At 43.0% G+C, this 20,332-nt stretch overlaps 1 protein-coding gene across 2 annotated transcripts in view; it reads left to right on the top strand.

Annotated features, from left to right (window-relative positions):
- The window catches only part of CDKAL1 (CDKAL1 threonylcarbamoyladenosine tRNA methylthiotransferase), a 278,423-nt gene that overhangs the window by 187,155 nt on the left and 70,936 nt on the right, over nt 1-20,332 (top strand). For both annotated transcript variants that reach the window (XM_071553173.1, XM_071553174.1), the window contains exon 11: nt 531-676. In XM_071553173.1, coding sequence (XP_071409274.1) covers nt 531-676 — 146 coding nt within the window. The remainder of the gene's footprint in view (nt 1-530; nt 677-20,332) is intronic.

Raw genomic sequence — 20,332 nt, 5'->3', positions numbered from 1 at the left:
CATTTTATAATCAAGCACTTTTAATTCCTGGAGTCTTGTCTGAATTAACTGACACAGGTAACATTTCAGAGCAATAATGGAGCAGGTTTGCAAGTGACAAGTTGTACTTTAATTAGCAAATGGCCAACTTTGAGGGTGCTCCAACATTCTCATCTTGGTATCTGAGAAGTTATTTCACTCTGGCAAGAAAACAACTTAACCCTTGGCACCTTCTGAGGCTGAAAACAGCCCCTGTCTGAAAGCACCAGTTCTCACAATCCTTTGCCTCTATAATTTTCTTTAATTGCATCATCAGCACTACATGGGGAATGTGATCCCTGTCTCAAAGAAATTCAGTCTCTCATTGCTTTCCTCTTCTTTTCTTTTAACACACAATTGCTTTCAAATATTTTCACCTGTCCCTACTGTATTGTTTGAGTTTCAGAAATATTACTCCCATACTTACCCCATATATGAATTTAAAGGATTTTTTTGTGTTTTTTCCTAATCTTTTAAAGTTTCTTTCTCTTTTTTTTTTTAATGCCTCTTAGGAAATGGCCAAGATTCTGAGCCATCCCCGAGTTTATGCTTTCCTGCACATCCCAGTGCAGTCGGGCTCTGACAGTGTGCTCATGGACATGAGGAGGGAGTACTGCGTGGCAGACTTCAGACAGGTGGTGGATTTCCTGAAAGAAAAGTGAGTCTTCTGCTATCTGACAAAATAACAGTGGTGGGTTTGTCACATGTCAGGAACATGGGGCTGACAACACAATTATGTGCAACTTCATGATTAAGGTATGAAAAAGAAGGAGGTTCTTTAAGCTTTCCAAGTCTTTGAGTTTTCTCTAAGCCCCTTGATGTGGTTTGCCCCTTTGCTTGAGCTTTTATGAGCATCTTAAATCTCTGCATGACATGCTTTTAATTTGTCCATATATTGCTAATCTTTTTCAAATAATGCATTCTTAAATAATTTTGGGACTTAAAATGCTATATATGGATTTCTTGGAGCTGCAGTTACTGAGTTGTGTTTCATGTGGCTTTTGAGCATTGTCTCCTTTGTGCACTGGAGATGCTCCAGCACGTGGAAATGGGGCAGCTTTGTGTGTGCTTGGTTGGCTTTGGGAAGTGTTTTATGTTCCATATCTTAGGGAAATTTACATCAATAACACTCTAATCTTGCTCATGGAACTGATGAATTCTGGGGTGACTTCAACATTATTTCCCTTAACAGAGTTAGTTGTGAGAAGCAGCAGAATGTGTCTTTAATGTGTTTATATTTGGTGATGTGAAGCTGAACGTGGCATCCACCTGCAAAGCTTTTGGGACTCAAGTACCAGTTCTCAAAGGAAGTATTTTCTTTAGGGACTTATTTAGTTGGATATTTCTTATTTTGTTGGGTATTTCTGCACTGATTGTCCAAAAATGTGTCTGGAGAATTATTTCTTGTCTACTTTGTCTCCTTTTAATCCCTTTGTTTCTGTGCTTGTTTAGGACAGTGGCATTGCCCCTTTGACCATTAAATTGCATGAAAATTCTTGCACATAAACCAAGCAAATTTTCATAAGCATTTTCACAGTCCCTTTAAATGATCCTTGAGAAATCCAGACAAATAGTTGTATAAAACATGTCCTGTAGTATGTACTGTGGTGTATAAAGAAGAAAAGGATATAAAACATGTCCTGTAGTATGTACTCTGGTACAGAAAGAAGAAAAGGATATAAAACATGTCCTGTAGTATGTACTGTGGTGTATAAAGGAGAAAAGGATATAAAACATGTCCTGTAGTATGTACTGTGGTATAGAAAGAAGAAAAGGATATAAAACATGTCCTGTAGTATGTACTGTGGTGTATAAAGGAGAAAAGGATATAAAACATGTCCTGTAGTATGTACTGTGGTGTATAAAGGAGAAAAGGATATAAAACATGTCCTGTAGTATGTACTGTGGTACAGAAAGGAGAAAAGGATGTAAAACATGTCCTGTAGTATGTACTGTGGTGTATAAAGGAGAAAAGGATATAAAACATGTCCTGTAGTATGTACTGTGGTACAGAAAGGAGAAAAGCAAACTGTGACCCAACAGAATCTGTTTTGCAAACTGGAGGTGTAACTTCCAGGCCTTTGCTCTGCATCTGTTGGGGATGGAGCTGCTTGTCCTCACACAGCTTGATTGGCACTGATTTGCCCCCATAAACAGTGCCCATGGATTCTTGGCACTCAAGTTTCCTGTGCCTGTGGATCAGTGTTAGTTTTAATTCCCAGATATATTGTATTCCCTTGTACCTGAAGTGGGACTGGCTCAGGTTATGTCTTGGTTGACTTGAAGCCACTTCATTATTCTCTTCCCTGGTTCTGGCCTTGGCAGCTTTTATCAAAACAGCAGCTGGATTTTCGATAACAGGATTGTTGGCACATGGAGGGGCACATGGGAGTTTATTAAATCATGCAGCTCTTGCACACAGAAAAGAGAGAATTACTTAATATCTAAATTTAAAACAGCTGGTTACTGAACGCACAGTAATCTCTGTCCAAAGTGTTTTTCCATGGGCCTTTTTGTAGTGGACTTAACAAGGAAGAAATAATTGGTTTGATGTCTTAATTTTAAATAATAATAAACTTTATTTATCCAGCTTATTAAGGAACTGCTAAATTATCTAGGAGTTCCTTGTAGAAAATAGTCTCCAGATATTAAGATGGAAAATTCTTGGTACCATCTGGCAGCAGCAGAAAGGAGCTTTGCAAGGCACAGAAAATGTTTGGCATATTTGAACATGTGCTTATCTGTAAAATAGTGGGGGTTTTTTTCTTTGCACTTAAAAGCACAGAGTCTTCATTTGTGGACTTTTGGCTTAGGGCAGCAGCTCTTACATTCCCATGTAAATATTCCTATAAAGATCTCAGCACAAAGTTTGCCAGAACTTCCCGTTGCTGCAGACGAGCCCAGAGCCCAGAGCCAGAACTGCTAAAATTAAAGATGTGTTTTAACTACTTTAATAGCCAAAGGATACTATTTCTATCTTTCATTTATCAAAAAAAGAATAATAAAACAAAAGTAGAAGCCCCTACATCTCCTTTCTGTGTTTCTGGGGCCATGAAGTCATCCAAGAGCTTCCTGCACAAAATGGTTTGGGTTTATTAGGAAGATCAATTAGCAAAAGGCACAGAATATAAAGCAGGAAGGGCAGATCCTTCAGGCTGTGACAAAGTGAACTATGCAAGCCTTAGTTTATCCTTCTAGAAACTCCTTCTGTGACCTTTTTGCACCGAAATTTCAGTAAATTCAAGTGCTCAGGGAACTGTTGAGCAGTTGCTTTGTCAGTAGTTGATCTAAAGGTAAAATGTGTGCCTGTATTTACAGGGGATTTAATTGTGAGCTGTTCTGGGGAGCAGCAGCACAAAGGGAGGATGAATTGATGAGTTCAGAGGTGTAGATGGTCTGCAGGGGCTCAGGACTGGACTAGTGCCCTGCCCTGTGGGGACTGACACAGGCATTTGTTTCCAGCACTGATTGCTGGATGAGGTATCAGTTTCAGTGTGTTTGCAACCAAATCCAGGATCTTTAGAAACTCCTGCTAGGTGAGTTTAATCCACAGACCAATTTAGTCTTACATGAGAAAGTCATATTATATCCATTATATCCAAATGTGAGTTGTTTTTCAAGTGATCTCAACTTCCAAGATTGAGCACAGATTATGTTTCTGAAAGGTGATGTTTGTAGCTGCAAAAAGAGCAACCCAGCTTTAATTATCTTGAAGTTTTGAAACTTAATCCACTGAAATTTACTTTTGCTGCTAAAAGCAAACAATTGGAATATATTTTAGTTAAAGTAACCTGAGATCTGAATGTCATATTCTGTAATTGCTTGAATAATCAGCCATGTGAATATATACCCATTAAAAAGCCCTTAGACTGGTGATGTGTTTTCCAAATGTCTTGTTTGCTTTGGTTGCCCAGACTGTATTCTCTTACCTCGGTGCTTTGTGAAGTGATTACAATGTTCATCAAGGTTTCTGTTCATCAAAGTTCATGTTCATCTTTCCTCTTGCTGCTGCTGGATGAGGGAATTGTAAAACAAAATCCAGAGGAAAAAAGAGGCAGGGAAATTTCGAGCTAGACTGAAACTCTGTATCTTTCTGTTTTGGAAAACATCAGAATGCTGCGTTTGCCTCCCAGTTTGTGTTCTGAGACAGGAGCACAACGTTAATTGTGGGTGGCTGCTGCTCCCCGAGACTGGCTCCTAAATCAGGCTGGAAACGTCTGAGCTTTCCAATATCCCTGGACAGGCAGCAAATTGGGGCTGCCAGAGAAGCCACAGCTCTGCCAGGCAGAAAGTTTATCCTTTTTTTCTCTGCTTCTTGCCTGTCCTTTAAAAGCAGAGCTGCTGCTAAGCCTCTCCAAGCCTCTGGTACTTTTAGTTGTAATCAAGTCTCGATTTTTCAGCATCTCAAGGTACGTAATTACAGCTGGGAAAAGGCAGTAAAGCACCAAAAGTAATAAATGTGTGCAGTGGAAAATAAATCACAGCCTTGGAAAGAAATCAATCCCTCAAGTGCAAAGCCAGTCCTGGTTGCCCAGGGGTTACAGAGAACTGGCTGAGGAAAGCAGAGACACTGTCCAGGCTGGGGGGATGTGTCACCTGGGCCTTGGGGACAGCTGGGACACTCGGGCTCCCTCCTCTCCTGGGGCTTCCCAAGGGCTTGGGCCAACTCATGGGACCTTCAGCACCTTCCCTGGCTGCTCCTAATTCTGTTTGTGAGGGTTTGGGATGTTCAGGAGGGACTCTGTCCATCTGCCCTGTCTGTTGTTGCAGTGCCACGCAAGGCAACCAACAGCAGGACTCAAACTGGCTCAAGCTCTGCCAGGGGAGGCTTAGGTTGGAGATGAGGAAGAAGTTCTTTGCAGAGAGAGTGCTCAGGGATTGGAATGGGCTGCCCAGAGAGGGGGTGGATTCCCCATCCCTGGAGGTTTTTCAGCTGAGCTTGGCCGTGGCACTGAGTGCCATGATCTGGTAAAGGGACTGGAGTTGGACCAAGGGTTGGACTTGATGATCTCAGAGGTCTCTTCCAACCCAACTAATTCCATGATTCCAAGGTGCAGCAGCCCAGTGGGCCCTGCTGCTGGTCCCTCCAGCTCATGTCACCCACATTTTGCATCAGGAGTTGCATGTAACTCTAAATAATTCTCTCCTGAAAGTTGTCCTTGCAGTGAGCCCCTGGGTGTTGCTAAATCCATGTGGAAAGATAAACAGCTCCATGAATCATCATCAGATCTGCAGCCACTGCAGACAAGCTGCACTTTTGAAGCTCTCCCAGCCCTTGGGGCAGTAGTTTTGTCTTTATCACATTATTGTGGCTGTTACTGGAACCAGAATTTGAAGGCAATGGATGGAATAATTTTTAAATAAGCACTTACTGGTTTTATGTACCTTTTTCTACTCACTTTTCCAAATATGGGGTAGGCTCTGACAACTTTACCCTTAGTGTGGATGTGTTTCATTGCCTTCCTCAGAATGCACTTTGTTTCTCAGACATTGCTGAGCTCCTTTGGCAGGTGTGCAAATCCACCAAACCATGACAAGGCTTTCAGATCTGGGCATTTTACTGGGTCTTGTACATCTGGTCTGTCAGTGGAACTGCTGCAAATGTCATTTGTTCCCAGTGATGTTTGCTGAGGAAACTGCTGATGTATTTAGTCCTTCTCTGTAATGTTACACCTGAGTCTCCAGACTCCTCTCCTTGCTCTGGCTTTTGGCTGCTCCTGCAGTCTGAGCTGATCACTTTACCAAACGAGTCTCCTTTTATGTTTTAAATGAATTGGCTGTTTTTAAAGAGGATTGAGGTAGCACTGAAAGCTAAAACTGGCTGGTTTTCACCAAACAGAGCACAAAGGTGCATTAAAGTTTGTGTCTAGACTTGACCCTCGTGTTTGGGGTGTAGTTTTTGATGGCTACAAGCTCCTTTTACCACAGGTCTGGTTGTCTTTAGGTGTCTTGAAATACAATTTTATTTGTTTATCTGCTTTCTTTAGTGTTTTATTGTGTACCCACGAAGGGGGGGTATCATCATCTTCCCTTGGTTTTTTGGTAGGAGCTGCTGAGAGCCAAGGGATGTGTCTCTCAGAGCAGTTTTCTCACCCTGTGTCCTCCCTTGGTGAGTGCCTGCAATCCCTGGGCAATTAACATTAATTAGGAATTAGCAGGGAGTGATTGTGCTTTCCCTGAGGATCATTTTCAGCTCAAACTGAGGATGAAAGGAAATGAGAAACTGTTTCACTGCCACTCAATTGGATTATTTCCTTAACTCTCTAATAGGAAATGAATCAAAACTTTGATTTTCCTAAACCAAACTATTATGAGGCTTTGTTGGCATCTTTTGAATGTTTACTATTTTGGAGAGTTTTGGTGAAATTGAACTATTTCATATCTTCTGTTGGTGACTTTGTATTAACCCCTCTCAGCACATAAAATCTAAACATAGTGCAGGTTAAACTTGAATGTTTAATTTTCCATATTTTTGCCTGTCCTAATGAGCACAGCAGTTCTAAATCTTGTACAAGCAGGTTTAGAAACAGAAAAGGGTTTGTTGCAGCATTCACTTCCTACCTGACTGAGCTCATCTGCCCTGAAACGGCCCCAGGTCACACCTACTGTCTGTGTTTTAAATTCAGTTCTTTCCCTTGAAGGGGGGCTCTGTATCTGTAATAAGACACTAAAATTTGAGTTATGTGTATAAAAACAATCCATACAAGTTGAAACAGTTCCCAGACTGTGGATTCACCATAAAATACAGATCTATAGAAACTGTTAGATACACTGAAGAGGAGATTCTGAGTGTGGAATAATTCCAGTCCAGTGGGCACAGCAGGCAGAGGGTGCAATGATGTCACTTTGTGCTTTGCCAGAGCATCTCCAAGTGATGCACAGAGAGAGTGGCTGAGCTCTCTGGGGTTTGTCTTCAAAAATGTTGCAGTTTGGTGTAAAAAAGCAGACCTGGCTGTGTTAAGGTTCCCATTCCTGATTTGTTTGCCTTCAGTGTCCTCTGAACAACAAGTCAACATGTTTTTGGTCTGTTGTTCCCTTGGACCATTTAGTTCTGCTTCCTACAGAATGCAAAGTTACTGGAGGCACTTGGAGGGCTTTCATCATAACAGGAATGACAGAAGCTGAAATCTGTCTTTGAATGTATGTTTGCACAAACTGCAGCTTTCACTTGACAGTATTAAAGTGAAGTACAGTAATTAGCACATTAAGTGAGATAATATTTTTCTGTTTTCATTAATAATGCAAATAAACATTTTTCCCCCCAAGGCAAATGTTCAAATAATTTTTAAGAACAAAAAATTGTTTTGTTGATTGAATTAAATGTGCATTCCAACTGTGATTATCCAGTGACAATGGCTGGGCATTTTTAATTCTTTTCTTTTGTAATGTGGCATCTGTAGGGGTTATACCCCCATTCCCTGCATAGAGTTTGCACAGAAAGTCACTGTTGTTTCATTAGACTTGTGGTTAAGTTTGAGCCTCCTGCTCTCTCTTGTTAACCCAGTCACAGGAACTTGTTCCCCCTTTGGTTTAAATCCTCCTCTAATACTCTTAATGAATTCTTTCTCTTATTTTATCCTTTCATTTTAAACTTCTGTCCTGAGGTTTTCCCTCTGACATGGTCAGTTTTTATTTCCTTGAAATAAGAATGTAATTTCTGAGCTGAAATAGATTTGACTTTTCCTATTTGTTGGGGTTTTTTGTTTGTTTTCTGATGGATGTTTCCTTCATAAATAAACAAACTGCCTTTATTTTCTGAGAGAAAACCCACATTGCACTGGATCTCTTTCTGATAGTTGAATCCTGAGCCAGAAACTCACAATAATCTTCAGATTATTTCTTTCCTAAATTCAGTTATTTTAGACAAGTCAATGTGCTCTGCTTTTTTTCCTTAATTCTCCTGCATTTTTGGCTCATTTTGTGTCCTGCCTGAATTCTGTTTTCTGTGTGTTGGGGAGAACCCCAAGAGCAATCCTGGCCTGTTGTGCCCTTGGTGAACAGTTCAGACAAGTCTCCTCAGGGTCTCTCAGCAGCTTTTCCCATCTCTTCCCTGACTCCTGCTGGTTTGGCCTTTCCCAACTCTTTGGGGTTTGCTGAAGTTTTCCATTTTCCCCTATAAACAGAGACTGGTGCCAGTTCTTGAGCAGTTGCTTTGCTCCATCCTGATTATTTCTTTTTCAGTGATCATCATCCTGCCTCATGTTGTTGGTGTGGGAGCCTCAGAGACCCTGTTTGGGTTCTGGCATTTCATGTGCCAGTTCTTTCTGTCTTACAGTGCCAAGGAACAAGAAAATCTGTTTCTCTTAATCTTCTGATGCTCCTCCTGTGCTTTGAATCAAGTTGCCAAACCCAACTGGTATCGATCCTCTGTCTTGTCTAATTACTTCTATTCCTATATAACAAAAAAAGTTACTCTTCTCAGCTACATTTTATTCATCTTCCACTGCCATTAAATTTACCTGAAACTTTATTCCCTCAATACAATTTTCACCCATTCCCTGTTCCAGTGTTAATGGTTCAGTGATGCCAAAGAGTGGATGCCATAATTGGAAGGCTGTCATATCTCTGAGTTCTTCATCAAGCATATTTTTAATTTTGCCTTTGATGGTTCTGCAGTGATAACAGCATATTAATGATTTTCTGCTAATTCTTGTTTTAATTTTCAGTCACTGATGGGTCAAATCAGGTAACTGCTCACATCAAATTGCCTTAATTATTTCCCTGCAGTATGGGCTTGTCTGAAAGTTCTATTTTCTGGCTGTTTTCCTTCTTTAAAGAACCACATTTATTGTGTTGCACCACATTTATTGTGTCTGCTCATTGGAAGGCATCTGACCCATCCAGGCCCCCAGTGGTTCAGGTGAGCTCCTTTCAGCCTTCTCTCTGAATAGCTGGGGGGGTTCCATTGAGCTTTGCCAAACCTGGAAATTTTATTTGGACTTCCTGAATAGATTTGCTGTTATTATTTGCTGATACTTCTCATATTGCTGTGCATTATTCCTCTTAAGTTGGTCTGATTTTTTTTGATTTCCCACATGGAGAGCCCACCTTGAGGCAGCAAAGCCACTGCTTGGATGAGTGTGAGTTGTGACTGTCCAAGGCAGAGTCCTTCCCAAAACCACACCTGGACACACATATATATTTGACAGGCCTTTATTTAGGGTTTCTGTCTGTGCCAGAACGTGCTGCTGTGCTGGTAACAGCAAGACAAACTCTGCTAATTTTAGTAACTTTTAAGGCACCTGCAACTTGGTGACACCCTGAAAGAGTTCACTGAACTAACAGAGAAATGGGGAAGAGCATCCTGGGGCAGCAGTGCCTGGTGGGTTGGGGGGGTTAACTTTGTCCCTGACAAAGCATCTGTCACTGCAGCCTGCATTTAAATAGCAGCTTTTCTCCTCTTGCCTTTGCTTGTGATGTCCTGTTTGTGCAGGATGAGGTGCATGCATCAGTCTGAATGTTCTCCTTCTAAACCTTTCAAGGAATGCATTTATTAATTACTTTCTCTGAGCCAAGTATATTCCACAGGTTTTGTCTTTTATAAAGAAATGCTCTTAACCTCCTGGCAGTTGTAGACAAAGGAAGCTCTTCCCAAAGGGGTGAGAACATAAAGTGTGTGAGAGCCTGTCTAGCTGAAATCCTCTTTCTGAGGGGTGAACTGGGAGATTTCAGAGCTGTTTTTGTGGTGATTTTGCTCTTCCTGCCCAGTGCCCTCAACTGCACAGCAGGCTGAGCCCATTCCTGCACTTGGAAGACAAGCCATGGTATTTATCTCTAGAATTTCTTTTATTAGCTGCTCTATAATGTAATACTTTGCTGTTAAGCACCAGTTCAGTGATTGAAGGGAATCTCTTCTACTCTCCTGTGCTTGCTCACAGCTTTTATTCCTGCTGTGCTGTCTGTAAATGCAGATTTCTGTCAGGACATGGCACGGGTGAGTGGGCAGTTTGTGCTGCCACTCCAGGGGTGCCCAGCACCCTCCCAGGCATGCCCAGCTCTGTCTGGACATTGTTCCAGTTATTGTTTCACATGGGCAGATCAATAACTCTTTGCACACCTGTCCTTTGGAACAGTTACTTCATCATTTCTTTTAATTCTTGCAAGATAAATTCTCTCTTTCCCAGTGATCCAAGTTAATATTGCATTATGTTGATTGAAATATGATTGTATCAAACTGTAATTACCTTTATCTTATCAAGCTTTCATTAGTAAAGCACAGTGGATTTCTTTGAACTAAACTCATGGGTTGTGGCTTCATGGGGAGATAACGTTGATTGTAAGTCTGAAATGTTACCTCTGGAAATTGAGTTCTGAAGATACATCAGGTTGTGCTCTGAGCACATCACAGTCCTTGAGTCTGAGGTTTCAGGACCATCCAGTCCCATTTGTCAGTGTAAAAATGGAGTGAAACTGGAAAATTATGGAATTATGGAGTGGGGAGGGTTTATGTGTGATATTTTGAACCAAATGCTGCACTTACTTTTAGAACTGACAAATTTATCATTATTATTACTCAAATTTGGTTTTTCACTGCTCACAGAAGTGGTAGTTCCTTTTTTCATGTGGTCATGTACAAATATTGCTCTTTAAGGAGACAAAAATGTTGTAGAGCAGTGATAGTGAAAGGTTTTACCCTTTCAGATCTTCCTTTTATGAAGCCACAAATCTCAAGCCTCCTTTAAAACATTTCCCAGCCCCTTCATCCTCTGTGCAGCTCTTGGTCCTGACAGTTTACAGGTTTGGAATCTGCAGTTGGGAACATCTCTGGATAAGGGTGCACAATTACAGCTGTCACATCTTGCTATCCAAAATGCTGTTCTGTTGGTTTTCTATTTCCTTTTTAATGGGATCCATCCCCTGAAATATCAAATTAATGACCAGCTGGGGTGGCACAAGTTGGATTTCAGTAGGTCCTTTGGAAATGGAGTGGAGCTGTTACATTTAGTGCCCATCAGGCATGTTGGGAACTGCTGTTTCCTCCCAGCCTTGATCCTGCTGACATTTGCAACTGGGAACCTTTTCATGGGATGGTTTCTCATGAAGGAATAAGACCAAAAACAATTCCAGTCAGATTGTTTGTGTAGCTTGTGATGTGAAAGGATTGTGTGTCTGAAATCCATCAGCTGTTTGGGGGTAACTCCTTTGAGCTGAGTGTCTTTCTCAAAATCTCCTTGGCTTTAATGTCTGTCTCACAGGAGCCATTCCCCTCTCCTTCTTTGTGCTGCACAACTTATTAATATAAATGATCTTCAACCAAAACCCTGGAATAAAACATCTGGCCCAATGGCAATGTTAGTTCCTCATTTTTTTCCTTGATCAGTTCTTGGTTCTGCTTCAAATTTTACTTTCCTTGTTAAAGTCTTGCAGCTTGTCCTACTCCTACTCCTTTGACAGCTTCTTCTGTTCCCTTCTGCTTCCACACTGCTGACTTTGGCCTGTCTTTGGAAAGTGCTTGACCTTCTTTTTGGTTTCAGTTGTAGCTGATTTATGTGCTAAAGCCTCACCAGCCAGTGTGTTTCTGCACCAAGTTGTTCCCTTCCATCAGATTCCTCCCTTAGGGGGAAATAATACCCTGAGAGGGGGCTGTGGTTCCTCAGCTGTTCATACCCAGCTGCACAGCCCTGGCCTCTCTGAGGTGGCATCTCTGCTCAGCCTGTTTGTGAGGAGACATTCAGCACTCAGTGGCCTTTAATCACAGTTACTTTTCTGAGTCTCTGTTCAGTAACAGCTCAGAAAGAAGTGGAGGCTGATGCCGATTTGAAGGTGTGAATATCTGGTCATCCTGGGCTTCACTGGGGCAGGTACAGTGGGAGTGGTTCTGTCTTGTTGATGTGAAAATTTGTTTTCTCCATCTTTTGTTTGGCAATTTCTGTTTTCCCACAGCAGAGAAAAGCAGCAGTTTGAGTCCTCTTTGCCTGAATTTTAGCACTGAGAAGGGATTTTCCCCATTTGTGGCCTCTGTGGCAGCCTCTGCTCTCAAAGTACATTTCAGAACTCAGCTGTTCTTATAAAGTTCTGTGTCTCAATGAAACTGAGATGTGACATTTCTCCAGGTGTGGAGTGTTTCCCAATGCTGCACTTGCACTGGTTTACAAATCAACAGCCATCATTGGTGTTTCTCTCTTGTCCTTTCCCATTACTTTTTCCTATGTGCTTACTGAAAACCAAATTCACCCAAACCTGAAAGTGAAATTTTAAAAGCAGCTCATTTCTCTAAATTCTAGAAGTACTTTAGGAGATGTTTATGCTGCTGTGCTGTATCATTACATGCTGTCAGAAAGGGCATGTCATGCTGGGCAGTGTCACTGAAGGCTGGCAGAGTCAGCAGAGTGGCAGGTCTGTCACACCGAGGACACTCCGGGCTCCTCACTCTGCAGAGGAGCTGGTGGAGAGGGACCAGAACAGGCAGTGAGATCATGGGCACTACCAGGGAGGTGACCAGAGTTGTTACTGGTCTCTCCCAGCACAGCAATTGGGGGACAGCAGCAAAGGGCAACCTCAGGAGAGATTTTTTTCTTTTCTGTCAGGTGGTTGTGATGGAGGGGTTCAGATTCAAGGGGAGCCTGGGGGAGTCAGTGGAGGAGTGATCTGTCAGAGGCTCCTGGTTACAAAACACCTCTGGCAAAATCCAGCTGTTGGGAGGAGGAGGGGATTCCTAAAGGCTTCCCTGGCTGCTTCACTGCCCACTGCTGGCAGCAGATTGGTGGCTTAGGGGACCTTTGGATTGCTCTGTCTTGTCTGCAAAGTCCCTGGAACACTGCAGGGCTGTCTGTTATAGAGAGGCAAAAAGACTGTCTGCAAAGTCCCTGGAACACTGCAGGGCTGTCTGTTATAGAGAGGCAGAAAGACAAGTTCAGAAAATTGTTTTTCATTTCAATTAGCACTTGTTAATGGAGCGCCCCTTACAGCTCTGTCATTTGGTTCCATCACGCCCCAAAGGCTGTTAATGCTGTTGGTTTGGGTGCTGTGTTGGTGAGGAGCTCAGTGACTGTCCCTGGGGCAGCCTGGCTGGGCACTCAGAGCCCAAGTGCTCAGTGTTGGTGAGGAGCTCAGTGACTGTCCCTGGCTGGGCACTCAGAGCCCAAGTGCTCAGTGTTGGTGAGGAGCTCAGTGACTGTCCCTGGCTGGGCACTCAGAGCCCAAGTGCTCAGTGGCTGTCCCTGGCTGGGCACTCAGAGCCCAAGTGCTCAGTGTTGGTGATGGGCACTGTGTCAGACTGAGAGAGTGTCCCACATTCTCAGCTGAGGTCTGTGAGTTCTGACCATTCCTGACAGCTCTGATGTTAAAGGAGCACAGAAAATCAGTGATTTCAGTGGCTGTTTCAGTGCAGCAAACATTGTCAGCTCCCAAGAACAGTCCCTGGTGCTCCCCTTAATAAATTCAAACTTTATTTTTAGGGCTGACCTTTAGTAATGTGAGCCTTGATCCACTGAGATGCTGTTCACTTTGGATGCATCTCCAAATCCCTTTTTGATGCATTTCAAATCAACACACGCTTACTCTGAATTTCTGTGTGTGGAGAGACAGAGAGATGTAATTTAAACACATCTGTTCAAATATGCATTTCAGATCAACTTGGTGCCGGCTCTCATAACACTGCCGAGTTTTTGACGGGTATTATATCCCCAAAGTACACAGCAGATGGTATTTATTAGAGATTGAATGGAAATGAAGTCTAAGGATGTTGAGCTTTTTGTCTTAAGTCACTCATTTTTTAATCATAAAACAATAATGATCTGAAGTTATAAATCCGTAATGAAGTTCTTGAAAATGTTTCATGTTTATGAGGGCTGTAGAACACCTTATTTTTGAGTAAAGTCAGTCCAAACTGTAACTGTTTGGGGGCTTTTTGAAGGAAATTTATAACGGGAAGTATGACACAATTTTTTCTCCATTTGGACTGCATCAGTGGGAGCTGCAGCCTCCTTCCCTGGGACTGTTTGGAGAGGGTAAAACCTGTGTGTTCTTTCATCCTCAGGCATTGTGAGCCTTGCTAATTATGAAATACACTCCTTGTCTGGGTCACTGTTCCCCAGTTCCAAGGACAAGCAAGTCCCCACTCACACAGAGGGTACACCCTCCATGCTGTGCCCTCTCCAGCTGAGCTCTGGGAATCAGGTCTGCAGCTGCCCCAGGGGCCACTCAGCCCAGTTTCTGAAAGCTCTTCTGGGGGCAGGAGGTGGGTTTGGACAAGGAGAGTCCCAGAAAGTGCCTGTTCTCACTCTCAGTTACACTCTGAGGACTGTCAGGTTGTGCATCTCCATCACAGATCCATCCTCCAGCCTTCCCAAGTGAGTTACACAAACCAGTGATGGCCCCAAGTGTGTGAGGAAAATGAACCACCCCAGCCAGAACAAGCAGCACACCCTGAAGAGTGAAGTGTTTCACCAGGAATCACCTCCAGACTAAATGGTGGGATTTAATGCTCTTGCCAGTTCTTCTCCCCTGTGTATTTACCTCTCCTGAGGGCATCTGCAGGGATGCTCTGCAGGAATACTCTGGCTGGTTCTCTGGGGTCGTGGCTGGGTTTATTTGTCTGGTTTGTTATTTTTCAGTCAAAGCAAACTTACAATCTCTTGTACCTTGGGCATCAGTTTCAGAGAGATGTGATCCAAGCTGTGAAAATAAGTTATAAAAAATATTAAAATGATGCATTTTACATACATAAACAAAATATTAAATATCTGCTAGTGAATAGCTGAGTGAAGGGGAGTTGACTTCTGGATGAAACCATTACAGACTTTTCCATACAATAACTACATGAAGTTATCTTCTTTGTTTAATGCAGCCAGACTGAGATGTGAAGGAGAACTGATTTGTGAGACAACCTGGTGTTGTGTTAGGCAGCAACAGAGAGCAATTTAAAGGACTTGGAATGATGTGCTTGTTTGGCAGGGGGAACACATACCTGGAGCAAACATGTTCACAGGTGTCCTGCCAGGGTGCACTCTTATGCTGTTGGATTGAATAAAAATATGTGCATTGAAAACAGGTCTAAATTTGGGAAAAATATTTAAAACAGAAGATCTAAAAACTAAGATGCAACACAGTTTAAAACCAATTAAGTTTAGGCCTGGTAGTTTGTTAAATAAACTCTTCTAAGAGCGAGGCTGTGCCTTTCACCATTTCCCTCAGGATCTGACTCTGTTGGGTGAGGACACATTTAGGGGTTTTGCAGGACCATTTCAATAGAAATTCAATCAAAATGCAGTAAATTCATCTTTGGCTCAATCTGATGAACAGTTTGATAGACTCAAACATAAGGGCTCTCAGACTTGAAGCTTGAACTCAAAGATACTAAAACTAACTAGAAAAGTGGAAATGGACACTGCTTTGCATTATTTATTGAGGTCTGGCTCTCTGGGCAGGTTCACACCAATATTTTGCCATTTGTCTGTTCTTTTAAATGGTATTGCAGTCTGTGAAATGTCTCTCCTGTCTTGCCATTTATATTTTTATTGCTATATTTTATAGTAGTATTTTAAATACCTTCCTTGAGAACTCATGGTTGGATCTTCCCTACTCACCCTACATTTGAATGCAAAATCTCCCAGTCTTGTGGCACAATTGTGGTGATAATTGTGATGGTGTCATTGTGTTTCTAAAGCAGCTGAACCCTGGAAAAGGAACTGGCAGCATTAGATGAAACTTCCTATGAAAAAGAACAGCACAGGCTCTGTGGTGAACTGCTTGTTTTCTTACAAGAACTGCTTGTTTTCTTACATATTTCCTTAGATATTAATGTGACATACACTGGAATGAGCTGCACCAAGGGAGGTGCTCTCTGGCCACGAGGCTCAGTCTTTGCCATCCCAAAGGATTCCCCCAGGAATGTTGGTGACATTCCTGTTGTCCCTGAGCCAAGGTCCTCTCCCCTTTCTCTCCGGGTGTAAATCAGGGGAGCAGATGATGGGAGGGCTCTAAAACCCCTTTTTTCTGACACAGAAATTTTGAACTTTGCACATCCTGGACTGCCTTTAAACACATATGGGAAAGATTACCAAGGAAAACACTGTCAGTGGATGGCCATTTATTAGGAGCCTGTTGATCCATTGTGTAATTTAGGATATATCACAAACTGGGAAGGATGGAACACCCTCTGCTTCAGAAATTAGGGTCAGGTTTAGGCCCCTAATGAGACACTTAAATTAGGAGTGTGTTGTCCTGTGCTGCATTCACAGTCCATGGAAAGGAGGGAGAAGTGCAGGAGGATTTCAGAGCAGAAAGAGTCTGGATTCCTGTCAGGAATTGGGGGGTTTTTCCATGGCTTCACTCTTGGGTTAATCTCCATTCAGCCCAGAGGAGGCAGGGTGAGATTCCATGTGCTGGCACCTGTGAAGGGGCAGTGCCTCCCCCTGAGCTCTCTGGTGCTTTGTGCCAACTCCAGCTCGGGGATCTCAGTGAGCAACTGGAGTCAGAAATCCCGTGGGACCAGGCTCGGGAGGGCAAAGGGAAGAGGGGAAAGGGCTGCAGGAGGGCTGTGTGTGGCCATGGGGAAGGTGCAAAGACCTCCTGCACCCCAACACAACGTGGCACAGTGAGATGCCTGGAAAGATGAGCTCCCACTCCTTCAAATCATTTCATCCATTAACCTCCTTCCATTTGCATGCTCTCTAAAGGAGTATATACTGCAGAAATGTTCTGAAATATAAGATTATTTATCATGCTGAAATAACAGTCCAGAGAACATCAGTTTCATTTTCATAAGAATTCCACTTCTTTCCCCTCACATTTTTTCAATGCAGATTTCTGCTTTATGAATTGAGAAGTTGCCAGGTCATCACTTTTTTGGTTTGGCCTTAATTACTGTGGATTGCACAGGCAGTTCTCACACCCTTCTCTAAGACCATGTAGTGTTTTAAATTAGTTCTTGTAGCTATTTATTCTGATCCAGCATTTTGTTCTGCTGGGAGGGGTGGATGGGGGTGATCCTGCTGAAGAGCAAGTTGGTGGCTTAAAGTCATTTCTGGATTTAAGTGTTAATTGCTGAAATGGAGGTGGAAAGAAAATGTGATCATCCAAAAGAATTCCAGCTGGTCATGTGAGTAGCTGAAGGTGATAATTTTAGCTCCTTTACATAATTTCTTCCCTGAGCATGGATTTGGTTTGCAATGGTTATTGCTAAAGGAAATGTTTCCTGTAGCTAAAACCACATGAAATGATCCACATAAGTGAATTCCAGAAAGCTTCTCAATTTTGCTGCTGCTTTTCTTGGAGATCTTGCTCTGTGAAATGGGCAAGGGGGGCAGTGTCACTGCTTTAGTTTTGGCAGCCTGATGCTTTATCTCTGTGGGTGAGGGGGGCAGTGTCACTGCTTTAGTTTTGGCAGCCTGATGCTTTATCTCTGTGGGCAAAGGGGGCTGTGTCACTGCTTTAGTTTTGGCACCTTGATGCTTTATCTCTGTGGGTGAGGGGGGCAGTGTCACTGCTTTAGTTTTGGCAGCCTGATGCTTTATCTCTGTGGGTGAGGGGGGCAGTGTCACTGCTTTAGTTTTGGCAGCCTGATGCTTTATCTCTATGGGCAAAGGGGGCTGTGTCACTGCTTTAGTTTTGGCACCTTGATGCTTTATCTCTATGGGCAAAGGGGGCTGTGTCACTGCTTTAGTTTTGGCACCTTGATGCTTTATCTCTATGGGCAAAGGGGGCTGTGTCACTGCTTTGGTTTTGGCACCTTGATGCTTTATCTCTATGGGTGAGGGGGGCAGTGTCACTGCTTTAGTTTTGGCAGCCTGATGCTTTATCTCTGTGGGTGAGGGGGGCAGTGTCACTGCTTTAGTTTTGGCAGCCTGATGCTTTATCTCTATGGGCAAAGGGGGCTGTGTCACTGCTTTAGTTTTGGCACCTTGATGCTTTATCTCTATGGGCAAAGGGGGCTGTGTCACTGCTTTAGTTTTGGCACCTTGATGCTTTATCTCTATGGGCAAAGGGGGCTGTGTCACTGCTTTAGTTTTGGCACCTTGATGCTTTATCTCTGTGGGTGAGGGGGGCAGTGTCACTGCTTTAGTTTTGGCAGCCTGATGCTTTATCTCTGTGGGTGAGGGGGGCAGTGTCACTGCTTTAGTTTTGGCAGCCTGATGCTTTATCTCTATGGGCAAAGGGGGCTGTGTCACTGCTTTAGTTTTGGCACCTTGATGCTTTATCTCTATGGGCAAAGGGGGCTGTGTCACTGCTTTAGTTTTGGCACCTTGATGCTTTATCTCTATGGGCAAGGGGGGCAGTGTCACTGCTTTAGTTTTGGCAGCCTGATGCTTTATCTCTGTGGGTGAGGGGGGCAGTGTCACTGCTTTAGTTTTGGCACCTTGATGCTTTTCTCTCTTTCTTGAACCAAATGAGCAGGAATTCTGTATTTCACTCCCGTCAGGAGTTCTGTGAGTCCCTCACTGGTGAATTGGGGTGTGGTGTCTGTTGCTGTAGCATCTCCTGCTGTTTCAGTGTGTTTTCTCCAGGGTGGTGGCAGAGTCCCCTGGGCAGAGCAGCCCAGCTGTGCCCATGAGGCTGTGCCTGCAGTGCCTTCTGCTTGCTGGGACCCCACAGAGGTGCCAGAGCTCCAGAACTGCCTGTGCTGGCCCCGAGCTCAGCTCAGACTCCTCTCTGCTGGCTCAGACCTGGGAGCTGGGAGGAGGAAACTCTCAGGGCTGCATTACCCCAGCACATCCTTCACTCAGCCACTTCCAGGAATCAGTCCCTGCTCTGGGAGGCACAGAACCTTTTTCTCTGCCTTGGGTCCTCTTTAGGTACAGGGTAAGATGTTGCTTTTCCTCTGTGTTCTTTCACAGGTATTTGTCCTCCTTTCTGTGAAGTTTTGGGTATCTCTTCTCTCAGCACTGGTTCTGGGTGTGCTCCTTGCAGCATCACATGCAATGGACACATCTCTGTATGGGGAAGCAGCTGCTGCTTTTTGGGTGCTGAGAGTTGCCCAGGGTGGTTGTGGTTGCACTGCTGGTTCAGCTCAGAGTGACAGAGCATAAACCTGCCTGAGCAGATGGGAGGGATTGATGTTTGATGTGTGCAGAGGGACATGAGGGAGTGTTCAGGAACACAAAGCCTGAGGGCTGCATTATCTTACACATGGCATTGGTTATTCCTCAAATTCAGCTCTTTTCGGAAAGTCCACAATTTTATTGTAAAATTTGCCAATTCACAGTCAACTTGAAATGGAAACAATTGCATGTCTTCAGAGAAACAATACTGCAAGATTGATTATTGCAGATGAAATGCTTGCCCACAATCTCTCTTGCCTTTGTCAGAATTTTGCAGGTTTTTAAATGGCTGGGAAGGTTTTGGTGATTTTTTACTCAGGAATTCTGAGACAGGCTGGGCACATCCAGTGGCTGTGCTGAGAAGGGGCATCCACATTTCTGTATGTTTGAAGCCACTTCCTGGTTTCGAAACTGCCTTTCATGTTAAAAAGTTGAATATTGACTGATTGATGTCTGAGAGCTTTTTCTGGTGTAATTTTCTGTTCTATTTCATAGCTGGGGCAATTTTTTAAACACCATCTGAATCTGTGTAATACAGAATTTTGTGCTGCTTTTTTTCAGGCTGTCAGAGCAAAGGTCACTTTGATTTTCAAGTGTGGATGTGGTTTATATTTTTCTGTAATTACATCTTTTTTCCCCTCTTTTTTTTCAATAAGAAATTATGTTTCTCATGTGGAACTAATTGTACTTTTGTTCGTCAGTGCTTTGTAAAAGTCTGAGAGCTTGATTTTTGACACTTTGGGTTTTATTCTGAGTGAAATCTCATGCTTTTCTCCCCTTCTTAAACTTCTTTTGAAACAATATAATCAACAGTGCTATAAAAATGCACTGTGCAATGTCATATTTCAGGCAGTTATACTGGATTGAACTGTAATTAATTGCCAGTGCTGAATACACTGTGGTCCTTATTCTCTTTTCATACCCAACCTTTCCTTTGTGTGTAACAATTCCATCCAGGAATAAATCTAATTACTAAGATAATTAACACCTTATCAGCAAATGGAGTTCAGACATTTGCAGAGTTTATGAATTTTTAAAATATGTAATTTCCTTTTAACTGAATGACAACTTGTGCTATGGAAAGAAAGAGCATATTTTATTGTATCTGCCTTGATTGGACCTCAGAATTCCTGTTGCTATGGAAACCACCGAGGCTTTAGCAAGGCTGGTGTTGCTGCCACCAGTGGTAATAAACGTTTGGCTGTTGCCAATGGTGTCATTAACATTGCCAGAATAACTTCATTATAGTGGTTTTGTCAGATGAAGTGACTGTTGTGTTCATGTGCTGGGAAGTGGCAGCTGCTGTTGGGTGGTGGTGCTTTGCAGAGTGATGT

This window comes from Pithys albifrons, chromosome 4 (genome assembly GCF_047495875.1).
Source record: "Pithys albifrons albifrons isolate INPA30051 chromosome 4, PitAlb_v1, whole genome shotgun sequence".
Classification (NCBI taxonomy): domain Eukaryota; kingdom Metazoa; phylum Chordata; class Aves; order Passeriformes; family Thamnophilidae; genus Pithys; species Pithys albifrons.
This window is presented reverse-complemented; position numbering and strand designations above follow the sequence as displayed.